The 20,262-nt window shown below is 41.9% G+C and overlaps 1 protein-coding gene across 3 annotated transcripts; it reads left to right on the forward strand.

Moving 5' to 3' along the window:
* Positions 1–118: 118 nt before the first annotated feature.
* LOC124137363 lies at positions 119–17,063 on the forward strand. Of its 3 annotated transcripts, none has more exons than XM_046503636.2 (4): positions 119–395; positions 7,301–7,408; positions 9,628–9,880; positions 16,323–17,063. In XM_046503636.2, the coding sequence occupies exons 2-4, from the start codon at positions 7,339–7,341 to the stop codon at positions 16,369–16,371; spliced, it is 372 nt and encodes a 123-aa protein (XP_046359592.1). In that variant the 5' UTR covers positions 119–395; positions 7,301–7,338; the 3' UTR covers positions 16,372–17,063. The 3 variants fall into 3 exon arrangements, with proteins under 3 accessions (XP_046359592.1, XP_046359591.1, XP_046359590.1); XM_046503635.2 differs by having other exon boundaries at positions 127–395; positions 7,317–7,408; XM_046503634.2 differs by lacking the exon at positions 119–395 and adding an exon at positions 828–884 and having other exon boundaries at positions 7,317–7,408.
* The last annotated feature ends 3,199 nt before the right edge of the window (positions 17,064–20,262 follow it).

Genomic DNA, 20,262 nt, shown 5'->3' on the forward strand with positions numbered 1-20,262 from the left:
TGTAGCCGGAACTGTGGAATTTCATTTTGACGTTTGACGTATATCTAAGTACAAGCCGGAAAACGGGGAAGACTCGTTGTGTTTAGACAGTTTACATGTGAAAACAAGGATGCTCCCTCCCTCATCTAGGGCAGGGATAATTGCCCTCGCTGCTATGCCACGAACGCTGACGGGAAGCTTGCAGTGAGAGACACAAAGAGAGGGACGAGAGAGAGAGGGAGAGAGAGCCGTACGTTCCTTATCTGTATCTATATCCTGCCTAACAGTTGTACACACAGAGCGGTTGCTGACATAGTCATTTGTTCGTTGCCGTTAGCAATTTTCGAACTGTCACGTTGAGAGAGGGATCCTCGCCCGACATAACCCGTCGTACATTTCTGGACGTTACAATCAGGGTAAGTGCGCTGCATTTTACTTTGTAAAGCACGTACTTTTATTTTATCCAAGAGTGGCAAATTCTAGAAGCTCACCCATACACATTTTTCTATGTTAATGGATAAAAGACATTCATTAATTAAAGTTACTCATTTTTATTTATAATTTATAGCAAACATATAATGTAGTTCTTTGAAACCATTAATACAAGATGAAGTGTGGCTTAAAGCTGATAAGGTTCTCCTTAGCATTGATATTCGTTGAGCTGTTCGGCCTTAAGTGCAACTCCGTGGTCAGTTTCATAGAGCAGGCGGAAACACGTCCTGCAGTTCAACTATCATGCTTGACTTGCGTTACTGAAGCTCAATCACTTAAATAAACCTTTGAAGTACAGTTCTAAGGAGGTAGGGTTGTTTATGTAGGTCTTTGTATTTAGAGCGTGCCTGCAGTAAGTGAGATTATACATGTTCACTAGAGAACATGCCACGCCGATTATGAGGTAACATGAGGTAAATATTAATCTTTATTATAGTAATTGCCCCCGTGATATTCGATAAGGGTGTTTTATTTTATCACCATGTATAGTGCAACGGACCAAACTTGCCGTGTCATTTTCAAACAGAGGGAGTATAATCGTGTTTGATGTAATCGAACTAGAAATGTGTATTTATTGCTTTTTACAAAAGTGTCTACATAGTGTATTTGAGCATATACGTTTTAATCATCTCAGTCTCCTGTATCTCCGCTGGCAGTGGCTCGTTTGTTTTACGTATTATGGCTACCTTATTTTTGATTTAATTGTGACGAGATTTAAATAAGTAATTGAAGTTATACATGGCGGCCTGTGTAGGTAGAACACGGCAGCAGTAATTGAGGTTATACATATAGGCCTTTCTTGGTAGAACACGGCACCAGTTATTGAGGTTATACATGGAGGCCTGTGTAGGTAGAACGTAGCAGCAGTAATTGAGATTATACATCGAGGCATGTGTTGGTAGAACGTAGCAGCAGTAATTGAGATTATATATGGATGCATGTGTAGGTAGAACACGGCAGCAGTAATTAAGATTATACATGGAGGCCTGCGTTGGTAGAGTGTTCACTCGGTTTTGCCAGGCTGTGTTGTGTTTGCTAGGTGTTGCTAGCTTATGTTGTGTTCACTGGGTGTTGCCAGGTTGTGTTGTGGTCACTGGGTGTTGCCAGGTTGTGTTGTGGTCACTAGGTGTTGCCAGGTTGTGTTGTGGTCACTGGGTGTTGCCAGGTTGTGTTGTGGTCACTGGGTGTTGCAAGGTTGTGTTGTGTTCACTGGGTGTTGCCAGGTTGTGATGTGGTCACTGGGTGTTGCAAGATTGTGTTGTGGTCACTGGGTGTTGCCAGGTTGTGTTGCCAGGTTGTGTTGTGTTCACTGGGTGTTGCCAGGTTGTGTTGTGGTCACTGGGTGTTGCAAGGTTGTGTTGTGTTTACTCGGTGTTGCCAGGTTGTGTTGGCGTCTACTGGGTGTTTCAAGGTTGTGTTGTGGTCACTGGGTGTTGCCAGGTTGTGTTGTGGTCACTGGGTGTTGCCAGGTTGTGTTGTGGTCACTGGGTGTTGCAAGGTTGTGTTGTGTTCACTCGGTGTGCAAAGGTTGTGTTGGTGTCTACTGGGTGTTGCCTGGCTGTGTTCACTCGGTGTTGCCTGGTTGTGCTCATTGGGTGTTGCTAGGTTGTGTTGTGTTAACTGGATATTGCTAGGTTGTGTTGTGTTCACTCGATGTTGCCAGGCTGTGTTGTGTTTGCTAGGTGTTGCAAGCTTATGTTGTGTTCACTGGGTGTTGCCAGGCTGTGTTGTATTTGCTAGGTGTTGCTATCTTATGTTGTGTTCACTGGGTGTTGCCAGGTTGTGTTGTGTTCACTGGGTGTTGCCAGGCTGTGTTGTGTTTGCTAGGTGTTGCTAGCTTATGTTGTATTCACTCGTCGTTGCCAGGCTGTGTTGTATTTGCTAGGTGTTGCTATCTTATGTTGTGTTCACTGGGTGTTGCCAGGTTGTGTTGTGTTCACTGGGTGTTGTCAGGTTGTGTTGTGTTCACTAGGTGTTGCCAGGTAGTGTAGTGTTGTTTCGCAGGACGTTGCTAGGTCGTCTTGTGTTTACTGGATGTTGCTTGGCCGTGTTGTTCGCGTTGTGTGCTGCGTAACATGCCCACCTATGTCCTCTGTCTCTTTAGAGCGAACCACGCCCACATCAGTGCAATTTTCCTTCCTTACTTCACAATGCTCGGTATCACTCAATGCTAGGTATGGTGTTTTTGCTTAATCACATCAATTAAAAGTCTACTTGTGCAGAACATGTACATCTTTTGTATACAAGGTTGTTCTAAATGTGTTGAAGCCAAATTATATGGTATACGGCATCCCCATGCGTGTTATTAAACGATGAAGATCAGGGGCAACACCAAAAACCTGACTAGAGGAGGGGAACTGTTTTTGGTGGAATTAGAAGCCAATCGCTTGCAACCCGACACACACTTTGAGCCACGTGATATACTAACCCATGTAAATATTTACCGAGTTGGTCCTTGCGAATTTTGTGTGCTCGTCTTAACGTTCTTCCTCATCGCAGCAATAATCAAGCAAGGTGACTGGTATGTAAAGAGGATTAGCGTGTTTTAATGTTCATCCAGTTTGAAACCCAAGCCGTAAGGAGCATGAGCTTCCAGCACCTGATGCTCCGCCGGCCTACTGGTATCAGAGTAGATACATCCCACGAGACCTACATCTAAACATATCTGTACATAATCTATGTATGTCGACAAAGTGTACTAAGCTACGCACGTGTACAGATCCTTCCCGCTCCATCCCAGCGTAAAGATCCAGGGCTCGGAAGTGTGTCATTAAAACACCTCTACAGGAAGGAGGTTATTAATTCAACTCTGAACTATAAATTGTGGGTTAGTTCACTAATTCAAATCGTTGCTGACATAATTGCTGGCTTTACAACCAATGCTGACGAAGACGGCATACTGGCTTAGTTGACGTGTCCAATGTAGCCCCAGCCCGTTGTCTAACAAGATGCTGATCGGAAGAAAACGACAGGGGGACAAAAACTGCACAGTTCAAGGTGCCGTTCAAAACAACTTAGATAAATACATCCTGAACGGCATTATGCTTTTATATAGAATAAAAACAATAGAATCGATGTAGGGATTTGTTACTTTTATCATTATTTCATATATGTGATTACGACCACTGACGTGTAGATGTAGATATGTGATGAACGACCACTGACGTGTAGATGTAGATATGTGATGTACGACCACTGACGTGTAGATGTACGTATGTGATGTACGACCACTGACGTGAAGATGTAGATATGTGATGTACCACCACTGACGTGAAGATGTAGGTATGTGATGTACGACCACTGACATGTAGATGTAGATATGTGATTACGACCACTGACGTGAAGATGTAGATATGTGATGTACGACCACTGACGTGTAGATGTTGATGTGTGATGTACGACCACTGACGTGTCCATGTAGATATGTGATGTACGACCACTGACGTGTAGATGTAGATATCTGATGTACGACCACTGACGTGTAGATGTAGATATCTGATGTTCGACCACTGACGTGTAGATGTAGATATGTGATGTACCACCACTGACGTGTAGATGTACGTATGTGATGTACGACCACTGACGTGTAGATGTAGATATGTGATGTACCACCACTGACGTGTAGATGTACGTATGTGATTACGACCACTGACGTGTAGATGTAGATATGTGATGTACGACCACTGACGTGAAGATGTAGATATCTGATGTACGACCACTGACGTGAAGATGTAGATATGTGATGTACCACCACTGACGTGAAGATGTAGATATGTGATGTACGACCACTGACGTGTAGATGTAAATATCTGATGTACGACCACTGACGTGTAGATGTAGATATGTGATTACGACCACTGACGTGTAGATGTAGATATGTGATGTACGACCACTGACGTGAAGATGTAGGTATGTGATGTACGACCACTGACGTGTAGAGGTAGATATATGATTACGACCACTGACATGTAGATGTAGATATGTGATGTACGAACACTGACGTGTAGATGTAGATATCTGATGTACGACCACTGACATGTAGATGTAAATATGTGATTACGACCACTGACATGTAGATGTAGATATGTGATGTACGACCACTGACGTGTAGATGTAGATATATGATGTACGACCACTGACGTGTAGATGTAGATATGTGATTACGACCACTGACGTGTAGATGTAGATATATGATTACGACCACTAACGTGTAGAAATACATATGTGATGTACGAACACTGACGTGTAGATGTAGATACGTGATTACGACCACTGGCGTGTAGATGTAGATATGTGATTACGACCACTAACGTGTAGAAATACATACGTGATGTACGACCACTGACGTGTAGATGTAGATATGTGATGTACGACAACTGGCGTGTAGATTCATGTTTCATTTACGGACGATGATGATCTACATGATATGCATTGGACACTATCGCGGTTTTCAGCACCGTTTGACCCCACTGTTCCTTGTGTTTCAAGGCACTAAGATGTCTAACGCCTAACTGATCAATCCCTATCTGACCTAAATAACTGACTACTTTGAGAGGATGTATGTGTTTTCAAATTCATATTTGGGTATTGATGCATGTGTGTACTTCCTCAACTGTTACGACGCATATTCCTAGTACTTAATGCTGTAATATCGGACAAACAGGACGAAGCAGGATCACCGCAACTGTAAATACGAAATATTTCATATGTGTTTACGTGAGTGAAGGCAGATTTATCTGAAAATCTCGAATATCGTTCTTAGGTAATTAAGATTTTGGCTTTCTATAACTATATCATTCTGATCTTTCCTCAAGTGGTTCTCCTTCAATTCCGCTAAGGCATTTCCAGATAATTGCCTCGCCGCTTCAGACCCTACACATTTATTCAATCATAATCTTATATATTCCTATGGCCTTAACGCCTACTGAGAAAGACGATCCCACATCATCTGACTAAAGTAAAATTGTACTGAATGAGGACTGTTAGCTATCCTGTCAAAGACTGAATGTTAATGTATCTTTAATATTGGATTTCACCAGGTGTCAACATTTAATCGTATGCCGTAACATGCCCTCTTTTGCTCATGTTTATACCTATATACTTCCTCCGTTGTACACCTTTATACATATATGCTTCCTTTTTTGCACATGTGTATTCACCCATATACTTCATCTGTTGGACAAGCATGTATACCACCTGATTTGCACGTTCATATACCCATATACGTCCTCTGTTGCACAAGCTAACACCTACATATCCTCTGTTGCACATATGTATACTTATACACTTCTCTTGTTGCACCTGTTTATACCCATATGCCTCCAATATTGCACATCTTTAAGCCTATATACTTGCACATATTTATATACCTATTGTCTTCCTCTTTTGAACTTGCCTATGCCTATATAGCTCCAAAATTACACATGCCCATGCCTCTGCCTATATACTTCTTCTGTTGCACATGTTTATGTTGATATACTTCGTCTGTCATCTTTATATACACATATAATTCCTCTGTTGCACAAATGGATACCTGTCTACTTCCTCTAAGGACAAGACTTTTTACTTCCTCTGTTGCAAATATGCATACATATATACTTTCCCTGTTGCCCATGTATATATACATATGCACGTGTTTATAACTATATACTTCTACTGTTGCACATGTTTATTACTATATACTTCTTGTGTTGCACATGTTTATAACTATATACTTCTACTGTTGCACATGTTTATAACTATATACTTCTACTGTTGCACATGTTTATAACTATATACATCTACTGTTGCACATGTTTATTACTATATACTTCTACTGTTGCACATGTTTATTACTATATACTTCTACTGTTGCACATGTTTATAACTATATACTTCTACTGTTGCACATGTTTATGCCTAAATACGCCCTCTCTTGCAAATGTTTATATGCATATATACTTCTTCTATTGTACGTGTTTATGTCTATATACATCTGTCGCACGTGTATACTTGTATACTTCCACTGTTACGCATACGCACACCTATCTACTTACTGTATTGCACACGCTTATACTTATATACTTCCCTTGTTGCACATGCTGTTGCATATATACTTCCTCTGTTCAACAATCTTATGATTACATACTTCCTCTGTGGCGCAAAATTATGCCCATATAATTCCATGGCTGATGAATCGAAATAACGAAAGCCAGCCTAACAGTTTTGGGTGTCTTTTATACCCATACCATCCACGATATGCACGTGCATCATGTTTTTGACAAGACTTTTCCACAACTGAGTCCCATTGCACTTTTGTAGGCTGCGTTTGGGCAAAGCACTCAATTTTAAATTCAATTGTTAAATGGACTTTAAGGCAACAAATAAAAAAAAGTAGAACGATAAATGAGTTTCATTGCCTTTCATTGCTTCTGTTGTACATGTATATACCTATATACTCCTTCTGTTGTACATGTATAATACCTATATACTGCTTCTGTTGTACATGTATATACCTATATACTGCTTCTGTTGTACTTTTATATACCTATATATACTGCTTCTGTTGTACATGTATATACCTATATACTCCTTCTGTTGTACATGTATATACCTATATACTGCTTCTGTTGTACATGTATATACTTATATACTACAGCTGTTGTAAAGGTATATACCTATATACTGCTTCCGTTGTACATGTATATACCTATATACTACAGCTGTTGTAAATGTATATACCTATATACTGCTTCCATTGTACATGTATATACCTATATACTGCTTCTGTTGTTCATGTATATACCTATATACTGCTTCTGTTGTACATGTATATACCTATATACTACAGCTGTTGTACATTGCAGTTTCACTACTTTGATCCGACGGATGATGCAGTTACCGATGATGCACTTCGGGTGTCTTGTAGCGGCACTGCTTCTAACATTTTCATCTGTCGGTAAGTAAACTGAAACCACAAACTCAATATCGTCAATCAACCCCCCTCCTTCCCCATCCTCCCGAACCCCTCTTCCTTATCCCCCCCCCCCCCCCCCCCCCCCCCCCCCCCCCTTTGCCGACATCAGTACTTTTATCTCAGCATAACTTGTAGCTTTGAGCCCCGTGTTTGACAACCCTTCTAATCCTGCAGTATGGGGAATGATGGTTAACGTACGCGTGTCCTATCTCATTTCCCTGAAGATTATTTATGTACGACGCCTTTTTGCAGACACCGGAACATTTCACTGTAAGACTCAAGGGTTAAACATTGCACGATGAAGCGCTAGCGGGTGACGCTGATACTTAATCAACAAGAAAACAAAACCAAGTGTGCGACTGGCTTTATAAAACCCACGCAGTACTAGCATCGCAATTACCCATTATTATTGCTAACAGTTTCATTTGTGGTCGAGTAACTGACTCCGGCAAATTTTGTGTGTCCGTGTACTACTAACCTTATAAAGTCCAAGAAAGTGTGTCCGTTTGGTAAGAACATAATCCAGGGTAAAATAAGACTTGTGCTATGAAAGATGGTGTGTCCGTGTAGAACAAGCATCACAATTCACGCAGATATGCTATACCCCTTAAACAAGCTATGATATATCTGAACCTGTTAAGTTTCCTTGCATTATGCAAATATATACTCCTTAGCTTTGTCGCCTTTCGGGATTAAGTTCCTTTTGAAAATGTATGTTCCTCTCTACTGAAACATATCAAAGATGAAAAAACGATTCTTGTTCAGTTGGTAAATATAATGACTAGAACTAAAGGCACTTCACACATGGTTCTGATTAGGGTGGCATAGAGCTGTGGGACACTGTCTGGGGTAGGCCAGAAGAACAGGTATGTACGAGGTAGTTGACAGAAGCAACAACCCACAGTTATTATATAGCGATGTGTTTGAGGCTGGTAATCAGTCCTAATTAACTGGCGCGGGATAAAGTAGTCTTAGTTTTCTACCATGCGTCACTTCCGGCTTTCTGACATAAATATTTCTTCAGTCTCCACTCTCTGCCAGGTATGCAGTATGCAGACACTTAACTGCTGCCGTAGAAATATGCGGCATGGTGTACCTTCTGTACTTTAACTGCAAGAAGTGCCTATAGGAATAGAAACCTCCGTGAAGCAGCTTGAGCTGCTCATTTAAATGTTTTGAGTTTTCGTACATGTGGGCCAGCATTTACATTTACATACACATAATAAGGAACACATTGACTCTGACAGTTATGAAACGCAAGCAATATGCAACCTACCCAATACTATGACACACAAGTAATATGCGACATGTACAATAATATGTCATACAAGTTATATGTAGCATTGAAGAGGTGCTGTAATTGCAACTGTAGTATTTCACCGTAAATTCAACTGCAGAGGTTCTACAGGTTCAACTGTAGTACTGCAGCACTTCTATAAGTACAACAGTACTATTGGAGAGGCTTTTTAATTTCTACTCTTGTACTGCAGGTTCCAGTAACTTCAAATCAAGTTTTGCGGAAGTTGTGTAATTTCAACTGTAGCATTACAGATCTTCTTTAACTCATGGGGTCTTTTTAATGTCACTCGTAGTAGTGCAGATGTTCTGTAATTTCACCTGCAGTATTGAAAACATAACGTAATTTCATCGGTTATCTTATATTAACTCACGAACTGGAGAGGTTCTGTAATTGTAACTATAGGATTGGATAGGTTCTGTTATTTTAACTGTAGGATTAGAGAGATTATGTAATATAAACTCAAGTATTTGAGAGGGTCTGTAATTTTAACTGTAGTATTGGAGAGGTTCCGTTGTTTTATCTGTAGTATTTGAGAGGGTCTGTAGTTTTAACTGTAGTATTGGAGAGGTTCCGTAGTTTTATCTGTAGTATTTGAGAGGTTCAGTAGTTTTAACTGTAGTATTGGAGAGGTTCAGTAGTTTTAACTGTAGTATTCGAGAGGTTCTGCAGTTATAACTGTAATATTGGATAGGTACTGTAATTGTAACTGTAGTATTGGATAGGCTCTGTAGTTATAACTGTAGTATTGCATAGGTTCTGTAGTTTTAACTGTATTATTGGAGAGGTTCAGTAAATTCACCTGTAACATTGTCGAGTGGCGTTTATTCTAACCTTGAACTTACTATTACTGTTATTACATCCCCCCCTTACATTAAATTCAGTAAACCCTTATTCATTCAAGAGAGCGGCCGTGGTCAGGACGTGAAGGATCTCCCCCGTGTTGCTGACGACGTGAACGATGTCTCCCGTGACGAGGACGCAGACTCCCTCGCAAGGGTACAGTTCGATAAAGACCTGCTTGACGAGTACTGCGAGGACTACAGGGCGGCTGTAGCAGGGGGGCAACCTGGCTGCGGGAAGGATCAGCGCCCTCACTGTCTGGCTAATGGATCAGTGGTGCTCGGCAGCTGCCGGCTCAAGCGAGCAGTGTGTTTGTAAGTGATTTTACCCGTGCTTTATCACAATGTCATCTTTTTATACAAATTGTGTGAATGTAGGGTGCTACCGGTAGGGCGGGACACGCTTAGGCTTTTCGCCAAAATGTAATCTGTTTCTGCTTATAATCTAGAATGGTTACTCTCTTGCATTGACACTATATATTTATATCATAATTGAAGCGTCAAGCGAGCAATGTGTATGTTAGTGATTGTATGTGTGCTTCATCACAATGTCATCTTCATATAATTATTTATCAACTCGGGATCGTACAATCGACTCTGTTTTGGGCAGATCTTTCTTATGTAACCTGGATCCTTTTTCTTGATCTTCGCAATCAGGAGTCACCACAGCAGGAACACAACGACTTGTTTTCGAGATACGATGAGTTTTATTTAAACTAGGTTTGGAGACTGTAAAACAGATACCGCACAAACGTACTGGCAGCAATCTAAATTACTTAGGAGCGCAGTGACCTCTGACCTAGCTACTTGCGTCCCGCAAACCGTTCTCCCCGAATCATGATTTTCCACCCCATTTTATCCTTACACTTTTCTAATGATAAATTACTATGACGTCACGAGGTTTGACCAACACGTGAGTCTGTTATGAAGAGTGAGTAGTACCCAGCTTCTTTGTGACTTATCCGAGGTTCTGGCCTAGTACTTTCAGGTTTATCCTATCTATTAAGTCTTTAATATATGATCTAGCTTCCAATTACAAGAGTAGAACTGGTTCCCTCCCTTGTACAATTCGTATAGATTAATGCTACCCACTAATACCTCTTAATCATCTTGGCTGACTCGTGACAACCTTAACTCTTTACATGACCCTGAGATCCCTGTACTGTGTACCCTGTCATCCTTTATGGAAAACCAATTAATTAAATATAATTGGTCGCCACCTGCGCTCCTCACACATATAGGTATACAACGTGAGTCATTTCATCTCATAGTGAAGTTAACAATTTCATGGTAATATATAATTCATGTACATCAATATACTTGCATTTAATTTACGTATTTATAGATAATTATAACCGGGTGTGCAATTCCTGGTTACACTTATGAATATTGAAAGTGTTTTGTCGCTTTTATATATTATTGTAATTGCTGCACCAAGCGAACAGCGTGTGTGAGTAATAATACTTGTGCTTTATCACAACGTCATCTTCATGTAACTACTTACTTATATAATTGCTGCGTCAAGCGGGCAGTCAGTGTGTAAGTGATTATACTCCCGCTTCATCACATTATCGTATTACTTTGTCAGCATGGTTATATACAGGGCAGGTGATGGACAGTGCAGGTTATATACAGGGCAGGTGATGGACAGTGCAGGTTATATACAGGGCAGGTCATGGACAGTGCAGGTTATATACAGGGCAGGTCATGGACAGTGCAGGTTATATACAGGGCAGGTCATGGACAGGGCAGGTGATGGACAGTGCAGGTTATATACAGGGCAGGCGATGGACAGTGCAGGTTATATACAGGGCAGGTCATGGACAGTGCAGGTTATATACAGGGCAGGTCATGGACAGTGCAGGTTATATACATAAGGGTCATGGACAGTGCAGGTTAAATACAGGGCAGGTCATGGACAGTGCAGGTTATATACATAGCAGGTCATGGACAGTGCAGGTTATATACAGGGCAGGCGATGGACAGTGCAGGTTATATACATAAGGGTCATGGACAGTGCAGGTTAAATACAGGGCAGGTCATGGACAGTGCAGGTTAAATACAGGGCAGGGCATGGACAGTGCAGGTTAAATACAGGGCAGGTCATGGACAGTGCAGGTTATATACAGGGCAGGTCATGGACAGTGCAGGTTATATACAGGGCAGGTCATGGACAGTGCAGGTTATATACAGGGCAGGTCATGGACAGTGCAGGTTATATACAGGGCAGGTCATGGACAGTGAAGGTTAAATACAGGGCAGGTCATGGACAGTGCAGGTTATATACAGGGCAGGTCATGGACAGGGCAGGTGATGGACAGTGCAGGTTATATACAGGGCAGGCGATGGACAGTGCAGGTTATATACAGGGCAGGTCATGGACAGTGCAGGTTATATACAAGGCAGGTCATGGACAGTGCAGGTTATATACATAAGGGTCATGGACAGTGCAGGTTAAATACAGGGCAGGTCATGGACAGTGCAGGTTATATACATAGCAGGTCATGGACAGTGCAGGTTATATACAGGGCAGGCGATGGACAGTGCAGGTTATATACAGGGCAGGTGATGGACAGTGCAGGTTATATACAGGGCAGGTGATGGACAGTGCAGGTTATATACAGGGCAGGTCATGGACAGTGCAGGTTATATACAGGGCAGGTCATGGACAGGGCAGGTGATGGACAGTGCAGGTTATATACAGGGCAGGCGATGGACAGTGCAGGTTATATACAGGGCAGGTCATGGACAGTGCAGGTTATATACAGGGCAGGTCATGGACAGTGCAGGTTATATACATAAGGGTCATGGACAGTGCAGGTTAAATACAGGGCAGGTCATGGACAGTGCAGGTTATATACATAGCAGGTCATGGACAGTGCAGGTTATATACAGGGCAGGCGATGGACAGTGCAGGTTATATACATAAGGGTCATGGACAGTGCAGGTTAAATACAGGGCAGGTCATGGACAGTGCAGGTTAAATACAGGGCAGGGCATGGACAGTGCAGGTTAAATACAGGGCAGGTCATGGACAGTGCAGGTTATATACAGGGCAGGTCATGGACAGTGCAGGTTATATACAGGGCAGGTCATGGACAGTGCAGGTTATATACAGGGCAGGTCATGGACAGTGCAGGTTATATACAGGGCAGGTCATGGACAGTGAAGGTTAAATACAGGGCAGGTCATGGACAGTGCAGGTTATATACAGGGCAGGTCATGGACAGGGCAGGTGATGGACAGTGCAGGTTATATACAGGGCAGGCGATGGACAGTGCAGGTTATATACAGGGCAGGTCATGGACAGTGCAGGTTATATACAGGGCAGGTCATGGACAGTGCAGGTTATATACATAAGGGTCATGGACAGTGCAGGTTAAATACAGGGCAGGTCATGGACAGTGCAGGTTATATACATAGCAGGTCATGGACAGTGCAGGTTATATACAGGGCAGGCGATGGACAGTGCAGGTTATATACATAAGGGTCTTGGACAGTGCAGGTTAAATACAGGGCAGGTCATGGACAGTGCAGGTTAAATGCAGGGCAGGTCATGGACAGTGCAGGTTATATACAGGGCAGGTCATGGACAGTGCAGGTTATATACAGGGCAGGTCATGGACAGTGCAGGTTATATACAGGGCAGGTCATGGACAGTGCAGGTTATATACAGGGCAGGTCATGGACAGTGCAGGTTAAATACAGGGCAGGTCATGGACAGTGCAGGTTAAATACAGGGCAGGTGATGGACAGTGCAGGTTAAATACAGGGCAGGTCATGGACAGTGCAGGTTATATACAGGGCAGGTCATGGACAGTGCAGGTTAAATACAGGGCAGGTCATGGACAGTGCAGGTTATATACAGGGCAGGTGATGGACAGTGCAGGTTAAATACAGGGCAGGGCATGGACAGTGCAGGTTATATACAGTGCAGGTCATGGACAGTGCAGGTTAAATACAGGGCAGGTCATGGACAGTGCAGGTTATATACAGGGCAGGTGATGGACAGTGCAGGTTAAATACAGGGCAGGTCATGGACAGTGCATGTTATATACAGGGCAGGTCATGGACAGTGCAGGTTAAATACAGGGCAGGTCATGGACAGTGCAGGTTAAATACAGGGCAGGTTATATACAGGGCAGATGATGGACAGTGCAGGTTATATACATAAGGGTCATGGGCTGTGCAGGTTATATACAAGGCAGGTGATGGACAGTGCAGGTTATATACAAGGCAGATGATGGACAGTGCAGGTTATATACAGGGCAGGTGTTTTGAGAAGAGTTGAGAGCTGAGAGATCAAAGAGGACAAGAATCGCCGCTCCCTTGGAATCAAGTATGTCATTTTGCACGTGGCAAAGTTACTTTTGTTCTGTGACCACTCTTGTAAGCCGATTGGAGGACATCTCCAGCAGTGTTGTCTTGCATGTCTTTATACAGCCTACCCGCTACTACCTGCTCAATCAACCCTGAAAGGAAACGTCGGTTTGAGACCGGTCGATAGTTCTCGATCCAATGATGGCCTTTCTAGTAGGGGCATTATCAGCGCTTCTGTCAGAACCTCGTTTTGAGCCAACGACTAATTTACTATTGAAGTGATTGTTGGCAAGACAATACCTTAACAATGTCGAGACTGCAATATTTTCTGGGACTCTTTGCTAAACGTTTTCTAACTTCGTCAGCAGTGGTGGCATCAAAGCGTGGTAAGTAGGTCGTAGCTGACTTTGCCGGATGAACCCAACCAGCTGCATTTGGCAGCATATTGTTCATTGACAAACTGAGATCATTTTGGATGTTTTATATCTTTTCAGTTAAGGACTTGATAAACTTGATAGCAAACTTCTCTGTTGCTGTACAGGAAAGCACAATCGCGCTTGCCGTTTCTTGAAGAGTTGTGCATTTCCAGTTGACATACTTCCCGCTGATCTTGAACATTGTACATCTTTGACGTGAAACATCTCTTCTTTACGTCTTCATAAACTTTACAATGTTCCTCTGTATTGCATCATCTGGCGGTAGACAGTGAGCGAGGCTTTGCACATCTGAGTCCCTCAGTAGACCATGCAGTTAGTTGTCGAATACTCACCTTCCGTGACTTCTCTACGAGTTCTCTAGGACCAACGTTGTACAAGTTGTGTCAGTAATTGTGTTGGCTTGTTGAAAGGTTATGGATGATTTTACAGCAGCTTTCGAATCCAGTACAAAACAGGAATGGACATGTCTTCAGACTAACTTTCATTATAGGAGCGCCTGACATTGGATAACAGCTGGCTGGGACAGAATGAGTTTATTCCGATTCCGTTTCCTCTTTTTCTGTCGCCACGAAAAGTTGCAAGATTGCTGATTTGCTGATGCGGAGTTAAGCAAACAATACTCACTCACTCCTCTTTTTCTGTTTGTGCATTCTATCAATGACAACATCACGTACTGACTTTAGCCACTCGTGAAAACATATGCATTCCACAGGTACATCCTCTCTTTCAGCCCATAGCTGGGCAAACTCATCGACAGAATCCATAATGATTTAAAACGTTGTGATCCCAAGTGGTAGCCAGCTATCCACGACATATTATTTTAATAGCTGTTAAAATTGTTATTGTCACGAATAGAGTAGTCACCCGTTATATGACCATATATATAGCAGTATTATGAGTCTTGGCAGCCACAAGTAGTTGCATTTACATCATAAGCTGCCAAGTCCACGTTCCGCAACGCGTTTCTATCATTGAAAAATACATGAATGAGATGATGTTCGTACAGGAAAATAAAAATGGTTGTGGTTCCGAAATTGAAATATTGTGATTTTTGTTTCACGTATTTAAGGGTTAATTTCAGTAACATTCGGTATTTTACTGATTGACTTGATTCTGTTTCTGCTTTGACCAAGCGTTTCAAAGCGACCTCAAGAACTATACTCTCTAGTCGATACTATGGGCTCTTGCTATTTGTAGACCCCTCCATTAGCAAACGTTGCTGAAGTCCTTTGGTATTTTTCAGTGACATATAGTACAGATTTATCTAACTCCTTATATGATGTAGAAAGAAAGTCACTGCATTCGATAGTTGTGTAATGCAATATCAAGTGGATATAATAACAATATAGAAGATATTGGCAATATTCATCCTAACCAAAGACCTGCCAACGCCAATGTTGTGAGTCTGTCTCCGGCATCCCAGAGACGCTGCCGCAGTCATGGTCACAAGAGTGAGTGAGTGAGTATGATTTTAAGCCGCTTTTAGCAATATTCCAGCAATATCACGGCGGGGGACACCAGAAATGGGCTTCACACATTGTACCCATGTCGGGAATCGAACCCGGGTCTTCGGCGTGACCAGCGAACGCTTTAACCACTAGGCTACCCGACCGCCCCATGGTCACAAGAAAGGACGAAGGCCAAATGATCGATGCTATTAATTTGGTAGATGCGTTGCCCCTCCTGCAACAACCATTATCATAGCAGAAAGGGCATCTACATTTAAGGCTAAACGATGGATTGCATATTTTCTCCAATATCCTAACTTTCATGCAATCGATCGAGTGATTTTCAGAAATGAAATGTTTGTAGACACAAGGAGAAAAAATTCTGATTCCTGATTCTAGGCTGGGTGATTCACGTCAATGATTTCCGTTGTGTCTCTCAAACATCAATCAATCCACAAAGTGATGACGGCTTCCGTTATATTTATGCAAATGGAATAATGTTGTGTCTTTTTTGTATGTCTGCAATTGTTCACTAGAATCTTTGATTTTCAGGGAGAATGTACTTGAAGACTTTGACTGGTTCTCCTGTGCCATTCAGTAACGCAATCCGATGTGTGCTTGTCTCCCTGATGTAATCATTGCGTCATCTAGCAAGACAGCGCGCGGTGTAATCGCCTCCTTCACGCGGTGTAATCGCCTCCATGGAGGAATCCCTGTGCCGCGGATCTGCAAGCCGGGCCGGAGAAAGGCATCGACCAGGAATCAGTTCAACGTCAGAACTTGACATAACACTGACTGTCAGTCCTGCAAGACAATTGGCTAGGCGTGATATACATTATTTAGGGTGTGAATGTGACCTCCTTTTATGACCTCTGTAACCCGACGCTATGAACGAAAGCATGTGGCAAATATGATGCCGCAAACAATCACCTTAGTCAGTAGTACAACATTATGTGGCGAATGACCGTGTATGTTCATTATTTGGATTTGCGTCATCAGGACAGACATAGCATGAACGATAGTATTATGAATGTTTCACATGTTCTAATCTAGATTAGATTTTACTTCATATGATGTGTTCAGTAGCATATATTGGTCTGTTTGCATACATACGTTGATGCATTATGACGGACTCTCGCACGGAGAGTAGTCTACTTTCATTCTCCCATGCAACTGGATAGAGTGGATACAGCTGGCTCCAGAATATCTGTGTAACCTTATTCCACGTCGATATGATTACTCATTACAAACTAAATAAATGGTAGGCAGTCATAATAAACATTTTCAAGACTTTGCTTTGCAGTAAGTCCTTTCTTCCAGCTACAACCCTCTTTTGGAATCTGTTACCAGATGATATTCAAGCTGGTTTAAAACGGATCGAATACTTCTGAATGTTGACTCCACTTCTGACACAAAGGGTTTTGACGTGAAATCTGTAATGTATGGTGACGGGAACTTAACAAGAAATGGGAACTAACTCTTATGTAGCCAGGATTCTTGATTTGGTCTTCAGGAACAAAACAACAATTATTTTTCAAGCACAATTAAACAATTCTCTTTTAAGTATTTATTAATTATATATACATAGCCGGGGGTGTAACTTCTGGTGACACCTATGTCTGTTCATGATTTCACAGAAAAAAATGGTAGATCAATATCTATAAATATAAATCAGACTCATATGCATATGACTGTAGTCTTTGAAGAACAAGTGGTCTTTTTACTCTATAACTTGTTTCTGCATGAACTTATACTTTTGATGTCTAAGCCAATGTTATAATGCTTCAGGGAGCATATACCTACATAAGCCTGTTAGGCCTGTTTACAATAACTTTCAAGTTAAGTTGAATAAAATATGTTCAAACTAAACATCCTCTCGATTAAGGATATTCAGCAACCTGCATCACCATTCCTCTCTATGAAATATTGTTTAGTAACATATATTACGTTTACTCTTGGTAAAGATGAGGTGAAGTGAAATGGAATTTAACGTCGCGTTCAAGATTATCGGCTTATATCGCGATGTGCATTTGTGTGTCAGCGTGTATGTGCGTGCGCGTGTGCGTGCGTGCGTGCGTGCGTGTGTGTGGCTGCTTGTACTAGTCCGGACTTCTGCCGATTCTTTAATGCTATCCCACTGATATACTATGCCGCAGTTTAGCAGAAATACCAACAACGAGGCGACCAGTCCTTGGTTTAGCCCCTTAATGTCGAACATCTGGCAGGGTAACAACAAGTACCAGCTTTTAACGTTTATTGGTATGACGCGGGCGGAGATCGATTCCCCGACCTTCTTCTCTCCGGGTAGACGCTATATCACTAGAACACGGAGGCGGTCTCTCTGTAAAGGACAAATAGCAACACGTTTACCCCTTATTCTCTCTATAAAGAGCGTTCAGTAACACGTTTCACCATCACTCACTATAAAGGACGTTCAGTGACACGTTTCACCATCACTCACTATAAAGGATGTTCAGTGACAAGTTTCACCATCACATTCTATAAAGAGCGTTCAGTAACACGTTTCACCATCACTCGCTATAAAGAGCGTTCAGTAACACGTTTCACCATCACTCACTATAAAGAGCGTTCAGTGACACGTTTCACCATCACTCACAATAAAGGACGTTCAGTGACACGTTTCACCATCACTCACTATAAAGAGCGTTCAGTAACACGTTTCACCATCACATTCTATGAAGAGCGTTCAGTGACAAGTTTCACCATCACTCACTATAAAGAGCGTTCAGTGACACGTTTCACCATCACTCTCTATAAAAGAGCGTTCAGTAACACCTTTCACCATCACTCTCTATAAAGAGCGTTCAGTAACACGTTTCACCATCACTCTCTATAAAGAGCGTTCAGTAACACGTTTCACCATCACTCACTATAAAGGACGTTCAGTGACACGTTTCACCATCACTCTCTATAAAGGATATTCGGTAACACCTTTCACCATCACTCACTATAAAGAGCGTTCAGTAACACGTTTCACCATCACTCTCTATAAAGGATATTCAGTAACACCTTTCACCATCACTCACTATAAAGAGCGTTCAGTAACACGTTTCACCATCACATTCTATAAAGAGCGTTCAGTAACACGTTTCACCATCACTCGCTATAAAGAGCGTTCAGTAACACGTTTCACCATCACTCACTATAAAGAGCGTTCAGTGACACGTTTCACCATCACTCACAATAAAGGACGTTCAGGGCCACGTTTCACCATCACTCACTATAAAGAGCGTTCAGTAACACGTTTCACCATCACATTCTATGAAGAGCGTTCAGTGACAAGTTTCACCATCACTCACTATAAAGAGCGTTCAGTGACACGTTTCACCATCACTCTCTATAAAAGGTTATTCAGTAACACCTTTCACCATCACTCTCTATAAAGAGCGTTCAGTAACACGTTTCACCATCACTCTCTATAAAGAGCGTTCAGTAACACGTTTCACCATCACTCACTATAAAGGACGTTCAGTGACACGTTTCACCATCACTCTCTATAAAGGATATTCAGTAACACCTTTCACCATCACTCACTATAAAGAGCGTTCAGTAACACGTTTCACCATCCCTCTCTATAAAGGATATTCAGTAACACCTTTCACCATCACTCACTATAAAGAGCGTTCAGTAACACGTTTCACCATCACATTCTATAAAGAGCGTTCAGTAACACGTTTCACCATCACTCTCTATAAAGAGCGTTCAGTAACACCTTTCACCATCACTCACTATAAAGAGCGTTCAGTAACACGTTTCACCATCACTCACTATAAAGGACGTTCAGTGACACTTTTCACCATCACTCTCTATAAAGAGCGTTCAGTAACACCTTTCACCATCACTCACTATAAAGAGCGTTCAGTAACACGTTTCACCATCAGTCACTATAAAGGACGTTCAGTGACAAGTTTCACCATCACATTCTATAAAGGACGTTCAGTGACACGTTTCACCATCACTCACTATAAAGGACGTTCAGTGACACTTTTCACCATCACTCACTATAAAGGATGTTTAGTGACAAGTTTCACCATCACATTCTATAAAGAGCGTTCAGTAACACGTTTCACCATCACTCACTATAAAGGACGTTCAGTGACACGTTTCACCATCACTCTCTATAAAGGATGTTCAGTGACAAGTTTCACCATCACATTCTATAAAGAGCGTTCAGTAACACGTTTCACCATCACTGACTATAAAGGACGTTCAGTGACACGTTTCACCATCACTCACTATAAAGGATGTTCAGTGACAAGTTTCACCATCACATTCTATAAAGAGCGTTCAGTAACACGTTTCACCATCACTGACTATAAAGGACGTTCAGTGACACGTTTCACCATCACTCACTATAAAGGACGTTCAGTGACACTTTTAACCATCACTCACTATAAAGGATGTTCAGTGACAAGTTTCACCATCACATTCTATAAAGAGCGTTCAGAAACACGTTTCACCATCACTCACT

This window comes from Haliotis rufescens, unplaced genomic scaffold (assembly GCF_023055435.1).
Source record: "Haliotis rufescens isolate VD_foot unplaced genomic scaffold, xgHalRufe1.0.p SCAF_26, whole genome shotgun sequence".
NCBI lineage: Eukaryota > Metazoa > Mollusca > Gastropoda > Lepetellida > Haliotidae > Haliotis > Haliotis rufescens.

Excerpts from the sequence above, each read along its gene's own strand:
- LOC124137363 (XM_046503634.2), top strand. Across the intron at positions 7,409-9,627 it reads TCTAACATTTTCATCTGTCG|AGAGCGGCCGTGGTCAGGAC; the intron begins GTAAGTAAACTG and ends TATTCATTCAAG. Across the intron at positions 9,881-16,322 it reads CTCAAGCGAGCAGTGTGTTT|GGAGAATGTACTTGAAGACT; the intron begins GTAAGTGATTTT and ends TTTGATTTTCAG.